The following is a 26,852-nucleotide window of genomic DNA, read 5'->3' as shown; positions in this document are numbered from 1 at the left end:
TTAGTTCTCTGAGTTCTCCAACTCCACAAGAACAATGTTCCTGTCCCCGTCCTCGTTCAAGAGTTTATGGAAGTATGACTGCCACATGCGCCTAATACACGCCTCTTCCACCAATATCTTGTCATCCTCGTCTTTGATGCACCTCACTTGGTCCAGGTCCCGAGCCGCCCTTTCTTGAACCTTGGCTAACTTGAACGGTCTCTTGTCACCGCCTCTACCCCCAAGTTCAGCATACAAGAGTTCAAATGCTGCGGTTTTAGCCGTCGTGACCGCTAACTTTGCCTCTTTCTTAGCCTTCTTATAAACTCTTTAAGCATCCTTCTATCCTCATCGTCAGCGTTCTCCACTAGCTGCATATATGCCATTTTCTTAGCTTCTACTTTACCTTGGACCTCTCCATTCTACCAGTAGTCGCCTTTGTGGCCCCTGGAGAAACCCTTTGTGACCCTAACACTGCTCTAGCAGCTTCACTAATGTAATTTGCTATCGAGGTCCATATACTACTCGCGTCTCCACAACTCCTCCAAACCCCCATATCTAACAACTTCTCTCCCAATTCCCCAACTTTGTGCTCAGTCAAGGCTCCCCACTTGATCTTAGGTTGACCAAACACCGCTCTCTTCTCCTTCTCCCTCTTAATCTCCAAGTCCATAACCAAGAGCTCATGTTGGGTCGAAAGCCACTCACTCGAAATAACCTTGCAATTAGTGCATATGCCTCTATCCCTCTTCCTGCAAAGTAAGCAATCAATCTAAATCTTGGCCACCGTGCTCCCGAATATGACCAAATGATCCTCCCTCTTATGAAAACACGAGTTAGCTAGCACCAAATCAAAGGCTCTAGCAAAATCCAACAACGAAGTACCACCTTCATTCCTAACTCCAAAATCGAACCCGCCATGCATATCATCATAATCCCTAGCCGTCTCCCCAATATGACCATTAAAATTACCTCCTATGAAAATTTTGTCGGAGTGCGGAATACCACACACCACCTCATCTAAATCCTCCAAGAATTGCCTCTTGACCTCCTCTCCCAAGCCTGCATGCGATGCGTATGCACTAACCATGCTTAAAGTGAGCCCACCAATCACTAGATTAATAGCCATCAATCTATCGTTCAGCCTCTCTTAACATCAAGCACAAGCTCCCTAAAATCCCTGTCTACTAAGATACCTAACCCGTTCTTGCCCCTAGTACCCCCAACACCCATTAAGTACCATAATTTATACCCGTTAACTTCACGTGCCCTAGTACCCACCCATCTAGTCTCATGGACATACGCTATATCGATCCTCCTCTTCTGGGGAATCTTCCCTAGTTTTAGTCAATGCGAATTTCAAAAATGACCTCCATCCCTCTCAAGTTGGGGTTTAAACGATACCAAAACAGGATTCAAGGTATTCAAATTTCATTCGTTACGAATTTTATCAACCATTTGTTGAGTTGCATTTTTTTGTATATTCAATTTATTTTTCATGTATATAAACAATACTGCAATTTACTTGAGCATATCTAGCTTTATAATCAAAATTAACACTTATAAGGTATCATCGCTAAAAATGGTTCATTCGCTAAATTTGTATGATTAAATTACCAATTTTTTTCGCACGTTAAGATACCTTAAACAATTTATCATAATCCGACATGTTAAACTAAATTTTGGTGAAGGATTATTACACTTTTATAAGTCATGTTGATATATTTATTTAAATTGACCATAATGACTTTTCAAAAAAAAAAATTTGGCTCTTTAAAATGAAAACTAATTACTTTTATATTATTTAGATACAATTATCCTCGAATTTAGATATATAAATTAATCAAATCCCTCTGGTATTAATTTAAAAAACTAACTGGGCAGATACTACTAAATGGCCATGTCAAAATATCTAGGACTAAATACAAAATTGATCGCTTTGCCAAAAATAATTGCATTAACTAGCCAAAAAGTATATAAAAGATGTATATTATATATATGATACACACACACACACATATATATATATATATATATATATATATATATATAAAATACATATGTATGTGTATATAAAATACACATACATACAAAAATTATAATATAATTTATCGTAAAAATTGCACGCGGCGCCCTATTTGGTCGCCCCCATTTAACCTATATCCATTTTTTTTTTAAAAAGTTTTAACTTGTACCCATTTTTTAAACAATTTTAGCTCCCTTTCTCCCCCTCCTTCTCCTCATTCGTTTTCTTCTTCTTCTTCTTCTTCTTCTTCTTTCTTCTGCTGCCGTTGGTGCTGCTATGAAACTTCAGTTCATGGGATGATTGCCATAAGTATGTTTATCAGATTATTTAAAAATAAATTATAAATAATTACGTAAGTTAGTAAACAATAATTTGTGAATATTTCTATGTAATTCTATTCATTTCACGTTTATTGTTTTCAAAATTTATGATTTAGATACTGTTGGCAATCTGATTAGTTTATAGTAGTAATACACTATGAAAGAATAAGGTGATTATTTATCTAGTATGTTAGAAAGCTTATGCTGAAGTTTTTACAAATGAACTAAATAACTTCAGCATCTTCTGCTGAAGTTTTTGAAAAAGCTTTATGACAAAACTAATGAATCAAAGACAAAAAACTTCAGCTTATTTAGTGCTGAAACATTTACAAATGAATTAAATAACTTCAGCATCTTCTGTTGAAGTTTTTGAAAAAGCTTATCTAGGACAAAAAAACTTCAGCTTATTTAGTGCTGAAGTTTTTATAAATGAACTAAATAATTTCAGCATCTTCTGCTGAAGTTTTTGAAAAAGCTTAATGACAAAACTAATGAATTCAGGACAAAATAACTTCAGTTTATTTAGTGCAATTACGAATAAAAACTTCAGCAAATAGAGAACAAAACTTCAGCTAATATGCTTAAGTTCAGCAATTACTAACAAAAACTTCAGCAAATAGAGAACACAACTTCAGCTACTATGCTTAAGTTCAACAATACAAATAAAAACTTCAGCACATACACTTGGTTCAGTACACTTGCTACTTCAGGCCCGTCTAGTAGAATGCTGAAGTTTTGCGTGATTGCCTTCGCTACTTCAGACGCGTATGCTGAAATTACGCGAAAAAGTGAGTACGTTTGCAATTTTTTTTGCAAAGCAGACACAAGTTAAAATATGACCTAAGCGGGTATAAATGCAAATGCCCCTAATTTATCTGCAATTATTTTTGGGAGTGGCTAAAAATAGAAATTTCATATTTGGGCTTTAACTTCTATATGGATATCAGACTACAAGTTTAGCCCATGTTCATATAATGGGCTTTCTGAAAAAATTGGCCTAATTACTAGAATCTTCTTCTTTCCGCTGCCTATAAATACCCTGCACCACAAAAATTTCCCACTCTTTTACTCTGGAAAAACTGTGAACGAAGCGCAATTACGATTTTGCAGGTATTGTTCACACCTTTATCGTTCTGTTCTCTCTCTTTTCCATTCTTCTTTATCTAGGGTTTTGGATTGCTCTAGGTTTTGGTTTTTGTTGTGTAATTTTTCCTGAGTATATATTTTCTTGTTCGATCGTTTTTAGGGTCTTTTAATTGTTCTATCGGGCTACGATGAACTGATTCTTTGGTTTTTAGTATTTGAATTCTTCTATTAATTCAATTACCTGTACCTGTTGTCGTTCAATTTCTCCCTTGTTTGATATATGTTTTTTAAGAGTCGGCAAACTCAATTTTGTTAATTTAGCACTAATAAGGGTGTTGGTTTCAGTTTTTTTCCCCAGAAATATGGCATTTTTGATATATTAGGAAACAAACAAGGAAGTAGAGATAGAGAAGAATATCAAGCAAGCAATTGAACTATAAAAATTTGAGTTTAAACCTCTCAAACTCAACATATTCGTGTAGAAGAAGATGAGGTAAAGAAAGAAATTTTGTTGAAACTTTTACATATGGAAGAATTTAGGATTATGAGCCATTACCTACTGAGGAGGTGTTAAGCAGAAGAAGGATATAATGTAATATATAGAAGAATATGCTAGTAATTAGGATTCAAAATTGGAAGTTAGCATACAAAATAGCCACTAGATCTGAATTAGAAACTTGAACTGCATTTTCACATTTGAATTAGAAATTTAGACAATTTTGATTTGATCAGATTGACAACCTTTTACTTCACATATTTCACTTAACTATAACATTTTCAATTATGTCTTCTCGTATAATTGTTTCTGTTTACTGTTAATTGCACTTAGTGGTGAAAGTCCCAATTTTGTTGGTGCTATGTGCCTTGTCAATGTTGTATCCTGTTGTCATTAAATTTTTGAATTTACTTTTTCATCTGTTTGTATTTCATGGTCTGCCATATCTTGCAGTCAACTTTGGTATCTTCTGATCTAGGATCATTAAATATATACACTATTGTCGGGTGATATTTGGTTGAAAAATGGGCAAGAGGAAGTCAAGAGCAAAGCCAGCACCAAAGAAGAGAATGGACAAACTTGACAGTGTCTTCAGTTGTCCTTTTTGCAATCATGGAAGCAGTGTAGAATGTCGCATGTGAGTGCTCCTTCATCATTTTTTAATCTTAGACATGTTGCTTTGATGCTGTATGTCTGGTCACTATCCATTTTGAAGCCTTATAATTGTACTACTCGACGCTAAAGGTCTTTGCTGCCATCTTCTGTCCCTTAATCGTAGACTAGATATGTTAATTTTACAGGTAAAAACAAATGGAGGGTAACTATACCATTCAGATGGAATTTATTGAAAGTACCTCACACCATCCTGCATGTAGTTTAACCTAAAAACTTGAGTGTAGGATTTCTGAAATTAGAAACTTAACATCTGGATAAGGAGGGACAATGAGGTTACAATGAGAGTTGATAGGCTGAAAATATTTATCCTGAGAAAGAAGATCTCTGTTTCCTGTTTCCTGGCTCAGTTGGGTGATGACGGTGGAGAGCTTTGAATGGTGTTGTGTTTCCAAGATTTATGTGTCAGTATAAGATATAGTGAGCTTCTAGTACTTCTTGTCGTAGTTAAACTTGCTTGGAGCTATTCTTTTTATGCCAATTGTCACATATCAATCTTCTTCACTTCACCGCACCATTACTCATTACTGCGGTCATTGTTATTTTACTGCTGTCGACTGTCGTTGTTGTTTTACTGTTTGTGTTGCGTATCTTGTAATCGTTTCTGTTTGCACCTGTTGCAGTAGTTTTGCCTAGTTCTTATGATGTAGTACTGTGATTTGTTTCAGTGATATGAAGAACTTGATTGGTGAGGCCATATGCAGGATTTGCCAGGAAAGCTTTAGTACCACTGTGACAGGTAAGTTTGATATAGTGCTTTTGGCTTTCTAAAATGCTTTTGGGGCACTGGTGGATCAAATCAAATTAGGTAGAGTTTTTTGCTGGAAGTGGTAATCAGTACACTTACGGAGCAGTGTACGGTCCTGTGAATTTTTTTTAGTGAATTAGGATAATTTTAGAGGATGTGTGATCTCTTGTGAAATTGTGGTGTTCAATGGCTCTCAACTCTGCTTCTCTTGCATTTTTTCACCTGACAATTGTTATTTTCTTCTTTTTTCTTTTCTGCAGCTTTGACTGAGCCTATAGACATGTAAGTATGTTGAAACATCATTCTGCTATGTTCTAAATTGTCGACTATTTTTAAAACATTTTTCTCCATTATTATCAACTAACTAGTCTGAATTCTATGGTGCAGATATAGCGAATGGATAGATGAATGTGAACGTGTCAATAACCTCGAAGATTATGGAGACTAGATAGCCATTTCAAGGGGAGGATTCCAAAAACAAGCTTATCTCACATCCAAATAGGAGCCACCTTATGATGAAAGCTACCTCGAGGCTAAATGTAGTTAGTTGTTCCTCCTGGAATTTGTAAAATATGTTATGAAGTAGTAGTACCTTATATTAATGGAAACTTTGCAGAAACTTTTTTGGACTTGTGAACTGAAAAGCATTGAAATTTGTTGTGAATGTGAATGTGTCAAATCATCATCTTGCTGTAGCGTATTTTTTCACTTCATTTTCATTACTTAAAAGGGCAGCCCGGTGTACTAAGCTCCCACTATGCGCAGGGTCTCGGGAAGGGCCGGATTATAAGGGCATATCGTATGCAGTCTTTCTCTACATTTTTGCAAGAGACTGTTTTCACGGTTCGAACCCGTGACGTCCTGGTCACATGACAACAACTTTACTTAAAAAAAGATAAAGAGAGGCGAATTATTCAATAGAGGGCCGCGTTCACGAGCTTACAACATAGCCAACAATTGGCCTCAGCTGTCAGATTTCTCACTACATTTGATGTTCATATTCCTACGGTTTAAAAATAATTCATTCTTATTTTACTAGAAAAAAAGAATCAATACCAAAAGTGAAATCATAATTAATTAAGGTAATTTTGAAACACCAATTATAATATGGTCAACTTGATAGTTTCTGCTGTTAAATCTGTATTTTTCAAAGCCAATATATTCATTTAATACGATTTGTTCCACGAAGAAAAAGATATTCCTTCAATTCTAAATTATACTATGTCTTTTTTTTAAGCCTATTTAGAAAAGAATACCAATTTTTATATTTATTAGGATTTTAATACAACATTCTTATTTTTTGTTTGTTTCTGATATAGCAAGTTTAAAATCACAAGATTCAGAGTTTATTTTTATTATGTTACACACTCTTTTAGATTAAGAACATAAGATTTTAAAGTCTTTTTTACTTCTCAAAATTGCTGCAAATCGACACATAAAAGGAAGTGAGGGAGTAATTCTTAGCGGACTAATGATATTTGATAAAAATTTAGTCGTACCCAACACCAATATGGGTAAGTTTTTACTCGAGAATTTACCTAGCTTTGAGATTTTAATTGTAATAGAAAATAAAATTACAAAATAAGTTTCTAGTACTATTTAAATTCTAAAAGGAATAAAAACAGAATAAATTGATTTATCAAGAAAAACAAAGATAAAAGGAAAAAGTAACGTGGAAAAAAGAAAATAAAAGGAAAAAGGAAAAAGAAAATACTTATATTAACGTGAAAACAAATCCAATCCCAATTTCTTCTCTTTCCCTCTCACGGCCGTTTAATCGTTTCTCAAATACTACCCGTCGTTTCCTCCCGCCGGCGGCAGGCTTCAATTGCTTTCTGAGATTTTCTATTGCTTTGTTTTCCATTAACGCCGTTAACAGATGGGAAGACCGCCGAGTAACGGAGGTCCTACTTTCCGTTTCAACGCCACTGAGGTTAATACCAATTGTTTTCTCTATATTACATATTTTGTGAGCTTCAATTTGTTCATTATACTGCTTTTATGTTTTATGTAGAGTTTATTTATAGATTTTTCTCCTGATTGTTCTTTGCCTGTTTCGTATTTGTCTTTCATTATGCAATTTGTAGTTGCAGACTTGTGAGGGCATTGTTGCGGAAGCCAAATGTATAGAGTGTGAATAAGTCACAACTACTATACCAAAAATTATGACAACCACCAAATAATAAATAAGACAATAAAGCAATAATAAAGGGAACACCAGAATTTACGAGGTTCGGCTAATTTTGCCTACTCCTCGGACACAACCAAATATTTTATTCCACTCCAAAAATACAAGTGAAATAATACTAAAGAGAGAAGATACAAATGCCTTAAACAGATGAGAAGGCAAATGAGAGGTGTGTTTCAATCCTAAACATTAGGCCTTCTTTTATAGGGGAAAAATCCCCCCAAACTTAACTCCCAACCAATGTGGGACTTTGGCATTTTGCCAAACTTCAACAAATCTCCACCTTGGCAAAATTCCACATTTTCAATTCTCTCTCAATAACAAATTTTGGTTGTGTCTTCATCTTCAATCTTCAGTGTTCAACAATGTTGATCAAATCCAAACAATGTTGAAACTTGACCGCAGTCACCACCTTTGTCAGCATATCAGCAGGATTCTCTGTAGTATGAATTTTCTTCACCGTGACTCCACCTTCTTCTATGATTTCTCGTACGAAATGATACCGAACATCAATGTGCTTCGTCCTTGCATGATAAACTTGGTTCTTCGCTAATTGAATAGCACTTTGACTATCACAAAAAATTGTGATACCTTTTTGTTCAACACCAAGCTCCTTTAGCAATCCTTGAAGCCAAATTGCCTCTTTCACAGCATCTGTAATAGCCATGTACTCTGCCTCTGTTGTAGACAAAGCAACTGTTGACTGCAAAGTAGACTTCCAACTAACTGGTGCCTTTGCAAAAGTAAACACATAACCAGTAGTTGATCTTCGTTTGTCCATATCACCCGCAAAATCTGAGTCACAATATCCAACTACAAACTGATTGTCTTCCTGCTCAAAAACTAACCCGACATCTACAGTATTATGAATATACCGTAGAATCCACTTCACAGCTTGCCAATGCTCCTTCCTGGATTGTGCATATATCTGCTAATAACTCCAACAGCTTGTGAAATGTCAGGCCTTGTGCAAACCATTGCATACATCAAGCTACCAACAGCATTTGCGTATGGTACCTTTGACATATACTCTCGTTCAGCTTCATCCATTGGCGACATAGTAGTACTTAGCTTAAAATGGGAAGCAAGTGGAGTACTAACTGGCTTAGTCTTGTCATCTATGCCAAAACGTTGAAGTACTCTCTTCAAATATTCCTTTTGAGATAAACAAAGTTTCTTTGAACGTCTATCTCTAATTATCTCCATGCCAAGAATTTTCTTTGCCTCACCCAAATCCTTCATCTCGAACTCCTTCTTCAGTTGAATCTTCAACTTATCAATTTCTTCCGAATTCTTGGAAGCTATCAACATATCATCAACATATAGGAGAAGATATACAAAGGAACCATCTTTAAGCTTGTGCAAATACACACAATGATCGTATTTGCTTCTCTTGTACCCTTGCCGCAACATAAACTCGTCAAATCGCTTGTACCATTGTCTAGAAGATTGTTTCAATCCGTACAACGATTTTTCAAGTTTGCACACCATATTTTCTTTTCCAGCAACTTTGAATCCTTCTGGCTGAGTCATGTAGATTTCCTCCTCCAAGTTTCCATGTAAAAACGCAGTTTTTACATCCATCTGAACTAGTTCCAAATCCAATTGTGCTACCAAAGCCAACATAATTCTAATGGAGGATGTTTTACAACTGGAGAAAACACTTCATTGTAATCAATTCCCTCCTTTTGAGCATATCCTTTGGCCACCAATCTTGCTTTGTAGCGAACATCTACTTGGTTAGGAAATCCTTCCTTCTTTGCAAATACCCATTTGCACCCAATTGCTTTCTTTCCCTTCGGGAGATTGGCCAATCTCCATGTATGATTCTGATGAAGGGACTGTATTTCATCATTCATGGCAATCCTCCACTTATCTTCTTCTGAACTTTGGACAGCGTCTTTATAAGTAGTAGGAACATCATCAGCTACAATTGAGGTTGCACAAGCAACCGTCTCTATGAGACGAACAGGTTTCGTTATTGTTCTTTTTGGCCTGTTGGTTGCTATTGATTCAAGTTGTTGTTGAGATTCCTGAGTTGAAATCTCCTCTACTGGCTCTCCTTCCAGAGGGTAATCTTCATTTGTTTCCTCCTCTGCTTCTTGTGTAGGAAAAATAAATTTTCCCTCAAACTCCACCTGCTTAGAAGCACCTTCATTTTGTTTGGTATCTTCTGTTACCTTATTTACCATAGCAAATTCATCAAAGGTAACATCTCTGCTGAATATTACTTTCTTTGTCATAGGGCACCATAAGCGATATCCTTTGACTCCAGAAGTAATTCCCATAAAAATAGCCTTCTTTGCCCTTGGATCCAATTTTGACTCCGTCACATGATAATATGCAGTTGAGCCAAACACGTGCAAAGAGTTATAATCTACAGCAGGTTTTCCGTACCATTTTTCAAATGGTGTTTTGCCATCAATAGCAGCAGATGGTAGACGATTAATGAGGTGACATGCATATGTAATTGCCTCAGCCCAAAATTCTTTGCCCAAGCCAGCATTGGACAACATACACCGTACCTTCTCCAGCAAGGTCCGGTTCATACGTTCTGCCACTCCATTCTGTTGTGGTGTATGTCTAACAGTGAAGTGTCGGACGATGCCATCATTTTCACAGACCTTATTGAAATGATCATTTTTGTATTCACCTCCATTGTCTGTGCGAATACCCTTGATCCTCCTGCCTGTTTGATTCTCCACCATCGTCTTCCATTTGAGAAAAATTCCCAGCACTTCATCTTTGTTTTTCATTGTATACACCCACACTCTTCGAGAAAAATCATCAACAAAGGTTACAAAATAGTGCTTCCCACCCAATGAAGGTGTTTTGGAAGGACCCCAAACATCAGAGTGTACATAATCCAAAATGCCTTTAGTATTATGGATCGCTGTACCAAATTTAACCCTTGTCTGTTTCCCTTTGACACAATGCTCACAAAACTCCAAGTTGCAAGCCTTTACTCCTTTTAACAATCCTTGATCTGATAGAGTTTTCAAGGATTTTCCTCCAGCATGTCCCAAGCGCATGTGCCATAGCTTGGTTGCTTCTGCCTCTTTGTCGTCACTGGATGTTACTGTCGCTGTCCCAATAACTGTACTGCCACGATAGCGGTACATATTATTATTCTTCCGATTAGCCTTCATTACCACTAGTGCACCGGAGCATACTCTCATCACTCCATTTTCTGCAATGATTTTGAACCCTTTTGATTCTAGGGCTCCCACAGAGATGAGATTCTTCTTCAAATCCGGTACATATCGAACATCTATCAATGTTCTGATCATTCCATCATGGTTCCTTAATCGTATTGAACCAATGCCATATGAGGTAAGAGGGCTGTTATCCGCTGTGTGGATGACTCCATATTCTCCTTCTTGAAATTCCATGAACCAGTCCCTGTTGGGACACATATGATAGCTACAAGCCGAGTCCATCAACCATATGTCTGATGATGTTGATGACTCTGTTGTAACTAATGAGAAGTCTGAATCATCACAATCAGCTACATTTGAATCCATAATGGCCTTTCCATTGTTATGTTTGGCCTTATTCTTCAACTTCGGACAGTCTTTCTTCCAGTGCCCTTTTTCTCGACAAAAGGCACATTCATCTTTGCTGGGTCTGGATCTTGACTTGGATCTTCCCTTCTTTGTCCTCGTTTGATTTTGAGGACGACCCCTCACAAATAGTGCTTCTCCTTCTCCGCCCTTCTGTTTTTCTCGCTTTCTTTGTTCATAGCTGTACAAAGCCGAACAAACTTCTCTGAGAGAAACTTCGTCATTTCCATGGAGTAGAGTAGTTTCAAGGTGCTCGTACTCATCAGGAAGTGACGCCAACAACATCAAGGCCAAGTCACCATCATCATAAGTTGTATCCATATTTTGCAAATCTGTAACCAACTTATTGAAACTGGTGATATGTTCATTCATCGTGGTACCAGGAACATAGGTGAAGTGAAACAGTCTCTTCTTCATGTACAATTTATTTTGACTGTTTTTCTTCAAAAATTTATCCTCCAGTGCTTTCCATAATTTACTTGCAGAAGTTTCCTTTGTGTATGGATATTTCTGTTCTCTAGCAAGGTAGGATCGAATGGTACCGCAAGCAACACGGTTGATAATTCTCCAATCTTCTTCTCCAATAACATCTGGTTTCTTTTCTTCAATGGCCAGATCTAGCCCTTGTTGAAAAAGGACATCTAGAACCTCGCCTTGCCACATCCCAAAATGTCCGGACCCGTCAAATATTTCGACCGCAAATTTCGCATTTGACACAATTCTTGTCATAAGCGAAGATGCCAATGATGACGTATTGTTGACACTTGATGTAGATTCTTCTTGTTTATTGTCTCCCATCTTTGACACAAATATTATTTAATAGCTGACGACACAAATCAAGATTATTTCCTTTCTGGTGTGGAAGATCAGACTAAGCTGCAACCACAGAGCATACTCAGACAGAACCTTGACTCAGTTACCAAGATAAATCTTTTCTGATGTGGAAGATCAGACTATGCTGCAACCACAGAGCATACTTAGACAGTACCTTGGCTCTGATACCAATTGTTGCGGAAGCCAAATGTATAGAGTGTGAATAAGTCACAACTACTATACCAAAAATTATGACAACCACCAAATAATAAATAAGACAATAAAGCAATAATAAAGGGAACACCAGAATTTACGAGGTTCGGCTAATTTTGCCTACTCCTCGGACACAACCAAATATTTTATTCCACTCCAAAAATACAAGTGAAATAATACTAAAGAGAGAAGATACAAATGCCTTAAACAGATGAGAAGGCAAATGAGAGGTGTGTTTCAATCCTAAACATTAGGCCTTCTTTTATAGGGGAAAAATCCCCCCAAACTTAACTCCCAACCAATGTGGGACTTTGGCATTTTGCCAAACTTCAACAAATCTCCACCTTGGCAAAATTCCACATTTTCAATTCTCTCTCAATAACAAATTTTGGTTGTGTCTTCATGATGTGGTCATTGTGGTGTCTGGGTCAGCTTGTGCGCACTCCACTCACTACCTATTAAAAAGTAACATAAAAAAAATATAAAAACGCATAAAAATTAATGAAAAATATTAAAATTAGGTAATACACGTAAAATTAGTCACAAAAGATAAAAGTAGGGAGTGACGTAAGAACACGCTAAGTGTGATACTATGAAGCTAAATTATTCAAAATCAGGAATAGATAGGCCGAAGCGTGTTGGTTGGGTTACGGTGATGATGTTACTACCTCCCATCAACACATGCATCGGGTAATCCTGTCCAAGACTTAGGTAGACGGGAAGAAATTTGAACTTGAGACCTCATGGTTCTCCTCTACTTCATTGACCTCTAGGACATGCTTTTTGTTGAGTTATTTTCGGAATTTTCCTGAAGTAGTGTATCTGCATGAAGTATGAGTCCCTGTAAGGGGTTTAAAATGTCTTTAAAAATATTTAAAAGACTAGGAAATATTTGTTAAGACAATAAATTAATCACTAAGTATGAAACTGTGTGCTAAAGATGCCTCTATATGTTGCCAGTCCGACTGCCACCTGCATATGTGTGTGGTCATATGATGCTGCACTTTAGACTTTGAAGAGAGTCATGAGAAAAAGAGTGTTGTGTCTGACATTGATAACGTAGTAAGGTTTCACAGAAGAGGGAAGAAAGCAAGCCCTTAACTTAAATTTCAGCATGAGCATCATTCAATCTAAGGATCAAGGATTCTCATGAAGATATTGCAGTCAAATCATTAGAATATGTAGAAAATGTAGGGTTGCGCTGGGAAGGGGGTTGAGCTGGAGCCTGACAATTCATGTCCATTAGGTGTCAGGAATGTTCTGGCCTCGCCCTCGGCCTTCGGCCTTCTCTATCGTTTCCTCACTAAAGTGAAGGTACTAAGGTGCGCGGAGCAACAACATAATACCTACAAGTGGAGTCGAGGGAGGGTAGTGTATGCGGAGAGCAACCAAATTAAACTAAGCTCCATGATTACTAATCCCGCCATCTCATTTTTTGCGGCGTTGTTTTACTAGACACGTAGTTTAAGTAAGAAAGACAGACTTTTGAAGCTTGTGGTCTAAAACAATCCAAAAACGTTTGTGTGACTATAAATCATCTCACTAAAATTACAATGAGAATTTTAAATTTAAATTTTTTCTAAGTGTAGAAATGCGTCGTTCTTTTTGGGACAACCTAAACAGAAAAGTATGCCTCATAAATTGGAATAGAGGGAGTAGCAATCATGAGTAAAGTTTTATTCATTAAATTCCAAAATCTGCTCATAAACAAAACACAACAGCTGGTGGATGCAACCAATAGAAGAAATCTAACCTACCTAATTCTACTTCAGAATGTCCAGTGCTCGAAATTACATTAGAGCTTTCCTCTTGCTTGAAGCTTGACTTGATCCTGTACTTTATTCTCTATTCCTTCTCAGTTAGAACTGTCTCTAAAGTAAATTTGAGAATATCAACTCCTACAACTATTTGGTGTTTCCAAAAGTTTTCATGATTTCGTAGTATTGCATATTCCTTACAAGCGAAGCACTAGGTTGAAAACTTGTGCAAATTGAGATATGAATTATGGAATAATAACATCATGAGTAAGATAGATGACATTACTTACTGAAAGGAGGTCTTACTCATACTTTCTCCTGATGAAGTGTTTATACTGGAGAAATGGAGGTAATCGTCCAATAAGCATATGGAATATGGAGTTGTCTAGAAATAAAGCTGCGGGAAAGTCCAGATGCTTATTTATGCCCCTAGTTGCTTGCCTATCTTTACACTAATACATATCCTTTCAAAAAAGTGCTCAATTCTTTGCTATTTAAGTTAAGTTAATACCCTAACTATCACGTTTTTGTCAGTTTCCTACTTAAACTATTCGGTGTCCCAAAAACCCCCTTGAACTATATTGCCCTTCATATTTAAACTCCCTCGTTGCTTACCTGGTATAACGTGTGTACACAATCGCTTGGGAGCGTGTGGCAGCTGAAAAAAGCCATCAAAATGGCCCACCTGATAGAAAGTAATGGCTAATTAGCCTAACCCTTTTTCAATTTTGTTTTTATTTCCTTTATATCCACCTTACTTCTCATTTTTCACCATTCTTCCTTATTTTTCATCTTTCTTTTTTATTTTTTCACCTTTCTTTTTTATTTTTCACCTGCTTCTTCATTTTTTTCACCTTTATTCTTCGGTTTTCCATATGGGTTCCCTATGGAAAAAATTCTCCCTCTCTTGTTTCCTCTGAAATAATTTATTTATTTGTTCTTTTTTAGTCTTCTTCTTACACATATTGTTGAAAGAACACCAATTTAAATCTTCTTATTAAACCAACACCTTGTTGTAGAGAATAAAGTTGTTTCTCTTAAACCTTATTTGTGTAATTTGGAATTAGAGAATATATTTGTTGGCCGATTAGTTTGTTATTTGCGAAATGTTACTATGTGTAATCTTGTTTATGTAATATAAGATGATTTTTCATAAATGCAATACTATATGCCTTTATTTAGTTTTTATTGTGCTGCAAAGTGAATGTAATAAGGAGTTATTCAATTGGGTCTAGTATAAAGCACAACCACAGTTAAACCTAAAATTAACCCATTACATTAGATACTATTTTGGCCAAAAGTCCTATAATTAATCAGTCATCCGAGAGTAATACATCATAAGTAAACTATATAAAGAATCAGTACAAACTATAAGTTAATATAGTTAGACAGACGCACCTCTAAGAATTCAACATGGGGTTTTAATATACTTAGGGGAATATGGTTCAGGGGGTTTTGAGGCACTAGATAGTTTAAGTAGGTAACTTGAGCCTTGGGGTTTGCTCCCTTTCAAGGTCTCAAGTTCGAAACCCACTGGGTGCAAACAATTTCTGAGGGCGATCGGACTGGGTATAACCTGAATTAACCGTGGTGCACTTGCGGGAAACTCCTTGCCGAGGGCCTGTGCACCCCCGGGATTAGTCGGGGCTCTTAGAAACTCGGACACCCGGTGCAAATCAAAAAAAAAAAAGTAGGTAACTGACAAAAGAGTGGTAGTTTATGGGGTTCTAGGCATGGTTAAATAGCCACGTGTAGTATTACATGGCATATGTTTTAGATAATTAGGAGCGTGTACTAGACGCACTACTAAGAATGAAACGAGGGGTTTTTGGCATGAAGGGCAATATAGTTCGGGGGGTTTTGGAGACACCGAATAGTTTAAGCATGAAAGTGACAAAAACATGATACTTAGGGGGATTTTAGGGTATTAACTCATTTAAGTAGTTCCATTTGATGAAAGATTTCACTTGTCAACATGAGATGTTTTTCATCAATTCATGAGCTGCTTTTGTTAATTTTGAAGTAACCGTGGAGAAATGTACGCCATAGAAGCTTTCCCACTTATCATACATCCTTCCCTTTTTCAACTGTTATACCAAAACATTTCTCCACACATGCGACCTATGTTGTGCCGACAGACGGACTCTTCAAAATCCCTGTGGCACCCATGTCAACATGACATGAGTGTGGGTGTTGGATCTATTCCGGATTTGGTCAACTTACTTTTGGTACTTTGACTACATTCTATGACCGAGAAATATGGTTTGATATTTGGTTTTACATATATATATATATATATATATATATATATATATATATATATATATATGAGCTTATAGTTATATAAATTATGAGAATGCTTTTCTATTACGCGAGATATCTTATGAATAAATTATTAGGTGTTTATAAAGAATAATATTTTATTAGTTTTAATTCAATAACTTTAACTAGTCAAAATATATACTTTATATATAAATTCATTGTCCGTACCCCAACATCCGTATCCGCACTCAGATCCATACCCCCGAATCCTAAAGTTTATATGATGGCGAGTCTGACCTCTAGATCCGCACCCGCCTCGTATACCCCACCCGAGTCTGAGCAATATAGCATGTGCCTGACAGCTTAATTGTACTTGTACAGTAGTTGCATCTGGTAACTTCACAGCGAGATATAGAATCGTGTTTAAAGCCTTAGTAATTTGTCAAACATTGCAGGTCGCTGAGATGGAAGCTATATTGCAAGCACATAATGCTACAATGCCAGCTCGTGAAGTTCTCGTAGCTCTTGCTGAGAAGTTTAGGTAGGTTGTTAATGAGCCATATATTTAGAGTTGTTCCTTTGATTTTATATGCTCATGAAGGTTGGATAGTAATGTACCTACTCTATTTAGTTCTTCAGCGGAGAGATCTGGAAAAATTATGGTTCAAATGAAACAAGTAAGAGGCTTTTCCTTTTTTAAACCTCTGATGATTGAATGTAAAATGTTTTCATAACCATTCACTATTTATTTTTTACCTGAAATTATGAAAGTATTGTCATAGGTTTGGAACTGGTTCCAAAATAGACGATATGCTATTAGAGCAAAAACAGCTAAGGTTCCTGGTAAATTTAGTACCCCGTCAGTGCCTCAAAGTGATTCAGCTATGGTAAGAACTCCTGCAAAATTGAGTGCGTCACCTGTGCCTCAGAGTGATCCAGCTGCAGTAAGGATTATGCCCCAAGCTTCTCAACCCATATCTTCTCCTCAAGGTAGAATTTGAAATTTACTACCGTGTTTCAAAACAGTCGCAAATTTCTCTCTGCTTTATTTATGATTAACAAGAGTCTTATATATTTGGTTTTCACTGTTCTTCCTTAAGACCTTAACTTGTCTGACTTTTGTTACTTACAGTGAAATCAATGCCCCAAGCGCCTCAACCTCTACCTGCTCCATCAGGTAGAACTGTTGAGCAATATTCTTATGGTTTCTTGTTCTTTTGCAAAGAGTCTTCTTAGTGATCCTTGCAATGGGTTTACCAACTTATGTTTGTCTATCACGATTATCATTTATTGCTAGTTGCATATTACCTCATTCTACTGTTGTGTAGGTTCTCTACTTTTTTATATACTACTTGCACGGGGTTTTTTTAATCCCACAATATCAAATATATATTACCTTATCACACGCACAAAACCAAAAAAAAGAAGATTATATCATTCTACTAATCTATATTTTGCCATGTGATAAATGTCTGATTGCTATATGTCTAGTTACCCTGTTCTGTGGCCTTCTCGTATGTGGCAGTGTGCACATTTGATCAGTCTTAACTAGAGCTGGAGGGAGCAGAAGTATGCCATACTTAATAATAGCTTTGTTGATACTTTTGATAGTGTAATGTGCTAAAAGTATGGTAAAGGCATTATGGTGTTTAAGCTGTTTCTTAAGCTTCTTGGTATCCACCTTATCTTGAATTGATAAGATAGCGGTAAGGTCTGCGTACATACTACCCCACTTGTGGGAATACACTGGGTAGGTTGTTGTTGATCCAGGCTAGCTGAGAATATGGTGCTTTCAGAATTGAATTCCGTAGGCCGGCAGAATTATTGAACTGCTGAAAAAGATGATGTGATTTTGATCCTGAGCTGGATTTTATTAAAGTGAATTCATGAGAACTTGCAATGAAATGTTAACTGGAGGAGGATACCCACTGAACCGCCGTCATATTGTTAAGAAGCTGAATATTCTCTCTAATTTCGGAGTACAAAAAATGGTGATAATTAATTAGAACAAGTAGCTAGATCCACGAATACGAGGTGCCTCTGTTGTTTAATGAGAGCAGATTGACTCTTGGAAACATAGAGTCCATTGATTTTGATCTTCAGAAGATGTGTGATTAGATTTGGCTGTTTTGGAATGAATGAGGCATATCTCATCAAATAGGAGTTTTGTTTGTGGTTTCACTAGATTATACATTTTTTTGGAAATCTGTCCATCTCTAGGAAAATACTTCAACAATGATATTTAGGAAAATAGTGGCTGAATCACTACCCTTGTTGATAAAATGATGAATAAGAAATGTGGCTAAATTTCAAGTACTGTAATAAAAAATAATACTGCAAAAATCTGCAGGTTCCTTTTGCTCCTTTTCCCCTGTTTCTCTCTTGAAAAGAACTACTTTTTCCTCTAATTATATTTCTTTCAAGTCATAACCTAACTCTACATATTTTCTACTTATTTTTTAGTGGCAGCACAAAATGTGGGCAGGAGTGCTTCAGATAACATTCAAATGGAGTTTGAAGCTAAATCTGCAAGAGATGGTGCATGGTTTGTCTTTTAAGTCATTCTATACATTTATGCTTGGCTTTATCATTTTCTTCATTTCCATCTTCATTAGATCCGCTCTTAATGATATTATCCTTCCTTAGGTATGATGTAGCAAGCTTCCTATCACATAGATCTGTGGAAACTGCTGATCCGGTAATTCTCAGAGATACCTATCTTATGTTCCATGAAAGATATTATTGTTAGCCGGGTGGTTAAATTTGTATATTATGCATAGAATTATCTTTCCGCTCTTTCTTTTTACCCAATGGAGTTTGCTATTGATTGTTGAGCCAGGTTTAGCCCTCTTATTTTTCAGAAATCAGGAAATACATGAGGGTGCTTTTCTAGTTACGTTTTCCAGCCCCTCTGTAACATGCGTGGCCTTTTTGTCTGATGTTGAGGATCATAATGCAAACTATGTCTTTGTCTGGAACATGCTCCAAAACTAGAGGCTATCTCCATGAAGTTGTTTCATTTACCTTGTGCATATCTTCTTCTTCCGGTCTGTTTTACCTTATCCTTTTTTTCCCTCTTAATGGTGATAAACTTCTAATTTCAGGAAGTCCTGGTTCGATTTGCGGGGTTTGGAGCAGAGGAGGATGAGTGGGTAAATGTATGTAAGCACGTAAGACAGCGATCCCTTCCATGCGAATCGTCAGAATGTGTTGCAGTTCTCCCTGGTGATCTGATTCTTTGCTTCCAGGTGCATTTTATTATGGGTCAATTGCTAAAGCTAAACTTACCAAACTGTCATCATTTAGCTAATGCTCTTATAATTTTCAGGAAGGCAAAGAGCAGGCTCTGTACTTTGATGCGCATGTCCTTGATGCTCAAAGACGCAGACATGATGTGAGAGGTTGCCGTTGTCGGTTTCTGGTTCGTTATGATCATGATCAGTCTGAGGTATTCAATTAATCCTTTTTTCTGTAATTTTCTGCTTTTATCTCTATACTAGTATACATACCCGCGCAATGCGCGGATAATTGACAAATATAATCATGAATATACAGGTTTATTAAATAATTTTAAGATTTAGCATATTCTAAAATAATATTGTAAGCTTACATGAGAGAATGCTAACATATTTAGCACCTCGAATGGTTATATTAGTTAATACTAATAAAAAAAATCAATATATAAGCTTTGTTCATTGTCTAAATTTGTTAACCATAACTTTAACATTATATAATTATTTACTTTATTTGTTTTACACATTATTCGAAATCATAAATTCCTCACGTAATCCCTGTCATCCTCTTATATGCATTTTTTTACTATAATACTTTTCGTTAATTTTTTTATTTAGTATTTTACTTATAATAAATAATGATTTGGAACTACTTATATTTTGTTTCCAATATGATATATTTAATTTTAGTTTTAGTTATTGATATTATGTACACATGAATTTAAATTATATTTGTTATCATTTAACATCTATTAAGATTTCAGTTAGATAACCTTATCCGTAAAGTATGTTTTGTTGAATCATAATTCAAAGACTTTCTCATAGAAAATTCAAATATATATATATATATATATATATATATATATATATATATATATATATATATACTATAATTTTTTATTCGTATACTTTTTTTTCTTGTTGCATATATTTTGTGTTTGCAGTTTTAAGTACCTTATCATACGATTATTTTTCAGTTGTTCACTTATGTCCTTGCCTATCATTCCTCTATTAATATAATATAAATTGATATTTTATATTGTTTAAACCTAAATTATTTTTATACTTTTATTTTGTTACTCAAAACTGCTTCATTCTTTAAATTTATAAAATAAACATTATATCAACCGATATAAATAATGAAAATCAATCCAAACTTGAGATAGACCTAAGAATATTGATGGCATCTAAAGGTAATAATTTAATAATCTTTTAGCAGGATTTTACTTAATTGCTTGAGCTTTTTATAACTTATAAACAAAGATTTGATTTACTATTATTTTATAAATTATATCGATATTTTAAAATATTATATTAAAATCATATGCAACATGAAAATAAACTTTTGCTTCTAACTTCCCAATAATAAACTTGAGATGGCTCATGATCTTACAAAGTAGTTGATATATTATTTCTCATTTTAGCCTCTAAACACATTTGTATGCTCATACACATCTTCATTGAATGGCACGACTAAATTATCTAGAGATTTCTAAAATTAATAAATCAAATGGATTAATAAAAATATTAACACAGAAAAAAAAAAACTAACAGGATAACACATAAAAGTAATACCAAGAATATTAAACAATTTAAGAAGCTTAAAGTTAACTAAGTCATACCTTAATTGTTGTGGCTTCATTATTAACCTCATAATCAATACATGATGAGACTCTAAGTTCGTAAAATTGCAACACAAACATAAAAATAAAAATTTGAAATCATAACTTTTTCAATACAAAATAATAAAAAAAATACTCAACCAAAAATATTTTCAACAAATGTTCATTAAATAATATTTAGTAATGGAAGGAGAATTAAAAGCCCCATTAGCATTAATTGATGCGTCATCTTCCTGCAAATTAAAAAAAAAAACTTAAAATTAAATTGTTGAAAAGTAAAAATATAAATTACAACATCAAAAAAATATATATGTTTATGAAAACACACTTTTGCTACAACAATTTCATCTGCCTCCTTACAGTCATTAGCCGTTACGGTTCCACATTTATTAGAAAGTTAAAAAAAAGTATATTATCGTGATCATATAGTTCTTGAATAAATATTATACGATTGCACAATAATGTAAGTTGTAGAAGAACATCACTTGATAATGATTCACTGTGATCCACTAAACTTTTCGCAATCGAATAAACTTTTAGCTTCTTCATAAATAAATAAAAAATGGTATCACCAATATTATCTTTCACCTTCACATGTATCTTGAATCTTATCAAGTCATTTCCTCGAGGCTGCGACCATTACTGAGATTCTGAGAATAAGAAAGCGAAAGAGAAGGAGAAAAAAACCATAAGGTTACTGAGAAAAAAAAGAAAATAGATTGAAAAGAAGAGATAAAAATTGTAAGGGATGGGGTTTAGGATAAATCTGAGAAATTGTAACCGCTTTAAATTCAAAAGTATAATTAAAAGTTGTTTTTAAGTTTACAAAATTAATGTAAACAATCTGCATTTTTTTCTCTATAAAGAAGTAGTTCAACTACGTTTGTTTATTAAGAAAATTAGTTTAAAAGTTAATATAAAAAAATGATAATTTCTCAAAAAAAGAGTCCTAAATGTGCCTTAGATTACGGCTGCACGGTTAAACTTAAGTTCAGATTTTGCATATTTCAAAACAAATTTAGAACTTTTTTATTAGGACACTTGATAAGCTTGAATTAATATTATTCTATAAAGAATCTTTATATAATTTAGCCAAAAAACGGCAAGAATTTATTTTAAATAATTTTAAAAAAAGAATAGGGTGTAATTATTATTATTATTATTAATTAAGAAAACATGTAGGGGGGAGGCATGACTTTTCAATTTCTTTTAAAAACAGTTAAGGAAGTATAATGTGCAACTAATGTAACCTGCTTTTTTCTTGAAAATAAGGAGGTAAAAACGTATGTTATTGAATTTTAAACATTTCAAAAGTTGGGATAACTATAACCTTAACTGGAGAGAAAATGGTGCAAATTAACATTTCGGAGCACTCATAACCAAACAACTGATTTTGAATTTGAGTTTAAAAATAATTAAATAACTAATTATTAATTTACCTAACTGATTTTGCACTAAAACTACTACATGTCTTTTGTTTCCTTTTAATAATATATAAAATATATAACTATAGATATAGAGACTATGCATTGAACCCCTTAACTTCTTTCTGTATTAATTTTTTAAAATTTTGACCCTTAATAAAAATTCTGGCTCCGCTACTATTTTATGATTGCTTCCCATGTTCCAAATTAGACACAGGTAAAACGTAGCATATGCACACTGTCTAATTTGAACGTGAAAAATAAAAAGAATTTAACAAAAATATTGAAGACCATTACTTGGTTAAATTTTTAAAAGATTAGAGGAGAAGAGTCCTTGGAAAAAAGGGGAAAAAAAAGAAAAAGAAATCGGAGAAGTTCTTCATGATACTTTCTTACCAAAATAAATCTTTTTTTTCGATTTGCAATGAAGTCACAAATTTTCAAAAATAAAAAAACAACGAAATATCTTAATACGTACGTAAAAGTTGGAATAACTATATTCAGATGCATATCTTCCATGTTTTAAGGAAAATATTCATCTTTCTAGATCATTACTAAAAAACATAGATTCAAAATTAACAAATTCTATCCAGAAAATGAATATTAACTAACTCTATTAATTGTGAAGAAGTTATTTTTCAAATAATTTTATAGCTCCTATTTTTTTGGAGGCTTGTCCTAAAGTACCATGTGGCATATTCTGATGATGACACTTGGCTTAAGGAGAGGGTTTTTTCCTCTCCTTTTAATAATATATAGATTCTGGCATAAGCTTTCCTGATTTTATTTCAGATTTCTGACTACTTTGTGCTTCTTTACTGGTAAAATTGTTTGTTGCTTGTTACTAACAAAAAAACAATTGTTCATAAGGAAGAAACAGCTTTAGCAGCAAATACGCACAAATAGTCAGATCGCTCGTTAAAAACTGCATCTTCCTTTTAAATTTGACAACTGCTGTTTACAGATTGGTTATTATTCCTATCTTTTTATCATGCCTCCTGTTTTAGCCTTTTTTTTTTTTTTTGATAAGGTGAAGATTTTATTAAAAACAGTATCAAGCTGATACTGTAAAAATACAGAGATACTGCTGGCTTAAAAACATTAAAGTCCTAAGCGGTTTAGCATGTCCAGCATATCATGAAAATTCATAAGAACATTTCCATCTTTCCAATAGTACAAATAATGTAAACAATTGTATTTCACATATTGCAGCTGCTCCTTCTTGCCTTCAAAACACCTATTATTTCTTTCTTTCCATATCGTCCAAGCTATGCTAAGAGGAATATCTTTCCAAATCTTCTTTAAGGATGCTTCTGGACATGCAGGTTCCCAGCACTCTAATATATTCCTGAATTTCTTAGGGCTTGCCCAACGGATGCCAAGCCTCCTGTTTTTAGCCTTGTGTTGATCTGTTATGATACGTTAGTTTCTACAGTTGTCCTTTGGCTGAAATCAGCAACTGAAGAGAGATCACCTCTTGTTTCTTTGCATGGTTAGTAACACTTGCCTCTGAGAGACGTCAGCTGGAATATCGGTTCAGTGTCAGACAGACGGAACGAAATTGATCAAATAAAATATTGAGGAAATAAAATACCAGGAACGGGTTAAGGAAAAGACCAGTGATTATGATGGATCAGATATTATGTGGTGCTACAAGTAGACTGAACATAAGTGTTGTACGGGACGTTCTAATAGTTTTTATCCTAGGCTAAGCCTAGTTTATGAGGGAGAACAAAGATAAACTTGGAACTAGGCAAAGGGAGGGAGGGGGAGAGGACTGGGGTGTGGCCATATAGCCCATCCATTAGAAGAAATAGAATAATGACTTTTAGGCCAACTATATTCTAATGCAGCCAAGTGGTTTTTGAATAGTCAGGGAGCCATTTTCAGACATGGTGGTATCAACTATCGACAGTTGCTGCAGCTGAAAGTTTTTGCATTGTTATCTATTCCTGGTTATTTTGGAATATATCTGAGCCTTCTACTTAGAGGACCATGTTAAATTTGAAGTTAAAAAGAGACTTCACAATGTTTAGGTGTAATATCTGATGCTTGTCGCATGTAAGTCGGTTTTTTATAGACCTTGTGCTGCGCAGTGGGGTACACTATCTACCTTTAATGTTGGTCATTTATATTTGAGACATCTAGTTTTCATCCATGGGTGTTAGTAGTTTTATAGAATTTGAGACATCTAATTGACTTAGTCTTTTCCTATCCAGGAGATTGTTCCTCTGAGAAAGGTTTGTCGTCGGCCTGAAACTGACTATAGGTTGCAGCAACTTAATGCTGAATCTCTGAAGCAGCAGAAAATAGGTAACGACATCACAAGGGGCAACACTACAAAGGTCTACCCTCCATCTGAAACAACTCAGAAAGCACAAACTGAATCAAGGATAAAGCCAGCGGAACCAACACAAAAGCAGCCTGCTCCGGAGGACACCACCAATGCAGTACCCAATGTTGTTCCTATGCAGCTGCAGAAATCCAGTACTGATTCTCTAATAGGAAATACTTTGGCAGAAACAACACCCCAGCATATGGAAGAAATGAAAGAGAAGCCTGTAGCAGGAACAACTGAGGTGCCTCGGGAAGAAAAAAGAGAGATGCCGCTGGCAGAAAGAATGAACGAAGCACCAGCTGAAACAGAAAGAATGAACGAAGCACCAGCTGAAACAGCAGAAAAGTCTCCTGCTGAAACAACTCTTAAGCCTCCGGCTGCTTCAACGTCGAAGTCAGATGAAGCACCAGAGGAGCCTCCTACTGAAACAACTCTTAAGCCTGCGGCTGCTTCAACAACGAAGCCAGATGAAGCACCAGAGCAGCCTCCTGCAGAAACTACTCTTAAGCCTCTGGCTCCTTCAACGTCGAAGCCAGATGAAGCACCAGAGAAGTCTCCTGTTGAAACACCTCTTAAGCCTCCGGCTGCTTCAACGTCGAAGCCAGATGAAGAACCAGAGAAGTCTCCTGCTGAAACACCTCTTAAGCCTCCAGCTGCTTCAACGTCGAAGCCAGATGAAGAACCAGAGCAGCCTCCTGCTGAAACAACTCTTAAGCCTCCGGCTGCTTCAATGTCGAAGCCAGATGAAGAACCAGAGCAGCCTCCTGCTGAAACAACTCTTAAGCCTCAAGCTGATTCAACATCAAAGCTAGCCGAAGCACCAGAGGAGCAACCCAAGGAAGAGGAGCATGTTGATGCTGGAGCCACCACCACTTCCATGGATCATGACGATGCATCTGTATAAGCAAATCATTGTCGCCAAAAGTTATAAACATTGTCAGTGTAGGCATATTACTAAGTTAGGATGCCTAGGCAAAAAGAAGCCCTAGAGAGGCTGGATAGAAACTTATTCTTGTGGATTCCTCCTTCCCTTATGTTGTTGAAAGCACGAATAGCACAAGGGACTTTTACTAGTAGCTCCAGTCAGTAATTAGACTTGTAAAAAATATAGATCTGCCTTGTAACCTGAACTCTGATTCTTATCTTTTGTATCATCATCAGCCGATACTACTGTATTCTTCTTGCTACATGAGTTTTAATATGCCTTTGTTCCTTTACTGCCATTATTCCTGTTCTTAATTGTAAATTTCTTGACTTAAAAAGTTATTCGATAGACTCTTTACCGGAACATGTTTTTGGTAATCAAAATGTAATGTAGAATACCAACGTCATACTGAAAAATCTGCAGGTTGAAGCCAAGGACCGAGGAGTTTTGTCAGTGATCAACAACAATAAGGTAGTGAGTGGAGGCTATACTTTGCTGCTATGGATCTTTGGTCCAAATAGTAATTTTTTCTACTTCATTGATTATGGTTGTAGTTAGGGGTGTTCGTCAGTTGGTACAGAACACTACTTAGTCATTTTGGTTCGGTATTCGGTTTCTTAAAATACTATACCAATACCATACCTAATTAAATTCGTTATGGTTCAGCTTTTCTCCGTTCGTTTTTGGTTTATTCGGTCTGACAACTTCGGTAGGCTCAAATATTAAATTGCATAAAGCCATAGAATATAATATTCTTAAGTAAGGTACTCACAAATATGAAAACAAAAATATTATAATATAATGAGAAAAAGATGGAAACCCAAATGCTAAACCTAGACGGGAGAAAGGTTAGTAGGAACCCGAAAAAAGGGGAAAGACAAGTATAGTGGTAAAAAAAAAGGTGGTAAAGGTTAAAGAAAACTACAAAAATAACAGGAAGTTAAATTAAGAACTTTAATATTTATGCTAGAATCAATAATATATGTATTGTGTAATTTAATATATATTTCGGTACAATGTCGATATTTCGGTATTTTATTTTTAAATACCAAATACCATACCTAATACCCCAATTTTTTTAAAAACTTAAACCAAATACCATACCAAATAGCAAAATTTTCGATTTCGATACGATAATTCGGTTTTTACCAAATTATGCTTAACCCTAGTTGCAGTACTACATTCCC

At 35.4% G+C, this 26,852-nt stretch overlaps 3 protein-coding genes across 5 annotated transcripts; 2 read left to right on the top strand and 1 right to left on the bottom strand.

Moving 5' to 3' along the window:
• LOC142164814 (uncharacterized) lies at positions 1-1,108 on the bottom strand. The gene is made up of 3 exons (XM_075223527.1): positions 813-1,108; positions 386-731; positions 1-294 (listed from the first exon to the last, which is right to left on the bottom strand). Exons 1-3 carry the CDS (start codon positions 1,106-1,108, stop codon positions 1-3), a joined length of 936 nt encoding a protein of 311 aa, XP_075079628.1.
• Positions 1,109-3,339: 2,231 nt separating this feature from the next.
• Positions 3,340-5,991, top strand: LOC107794856 (transcription elongation factor 1 homolog). Of its 2 annotated transcripts, none has more exons than XM_016617400.2 (5): positions 3,340-3,435; positions 4,361-4,544; positions 5,248-5,318; positions 5,588-5,609; positions 5,715-5,991. In XM_016617400.2, the coding sequence occupies exons 2-5, from the start codon at positions 4,432-4,434 to the stop codon at positions 5,773-5,775; spliced, it is 267 nt and encodes an 88-aa protein (XP_016472886.1). In that variant the 5' UTR covers positions 3,340-3,435; positions 4,361-4,431; the 3' UTR covers positions 5,776-5,991. The 2 variants fall into 2 exon arrangements, with proteins under 2 accessions (XP_016472886.1, XP_016472887.1); XM_016617401.2 differs by having other exon boundaries at positions 3,355-3,435; positions 4,386-4,544.
• Positions 5,992-6,977: 986 nt separating this feature from the next.
• On the top strand, positions 6,978-25,927 carry LOC107794857 (uncharacterized). 2 transcript variants are annotated; one of them, XM_075257343.1, is made up of 10 exons: positions 6,978-7,260; positions 16,579-16,664; positions 16,755-16,800; positions 16,906-17,113; positions 17,256-17,300; positions 18,587-18,668; positions 18,770-18,821; positions 19,228-19,371; positions 19,452-19,571; positions 24,622-25,927. In XM_075257343.1, the coding sequence occupies exons 1-10, from the start codon at positions 7,207-7,209 to the stop codon at positions 25,642-25,644; spliced, it is 1,860 nt and encodes a 619-aa protein (XP_075113444.1). In that variant the 5' UTR covers positions 6,978-7,206; the 3' UTR covers positions 25,645-25,927. The 2 variants fall into 2 exon arrangements, with proteins under 2 accessions (XP_075113444.1, XP_075113445.1); XM_075257344.1 differs by having other exon boundaries at positions 7,044-7,260; positions 24,625-25,927.
• The last annotated feature ends 925 nt before the right edge of the window (positions 25,928-26,852 follow it).

This window comes from Nicotiana tabacum, chromosome 1 (genome assembly GCF_000715075.1).
Source record: "Nicotiana tabacum cultivar K326 chromosome 1, ASM71507v2, whole genome shotgun sequence".
Classification (NCBI taxonomy): Eukaryota; Viridiplantae; Streptophyta; class Magnoliopsida; order Solanales; family Solanaceae; genus Nicotiana; species Nicotiana tabacum.
Note: the sequence above shows the minus strand (reverse complement) of the source record. Positions and strands in the feature narration are given on the sequence as shown.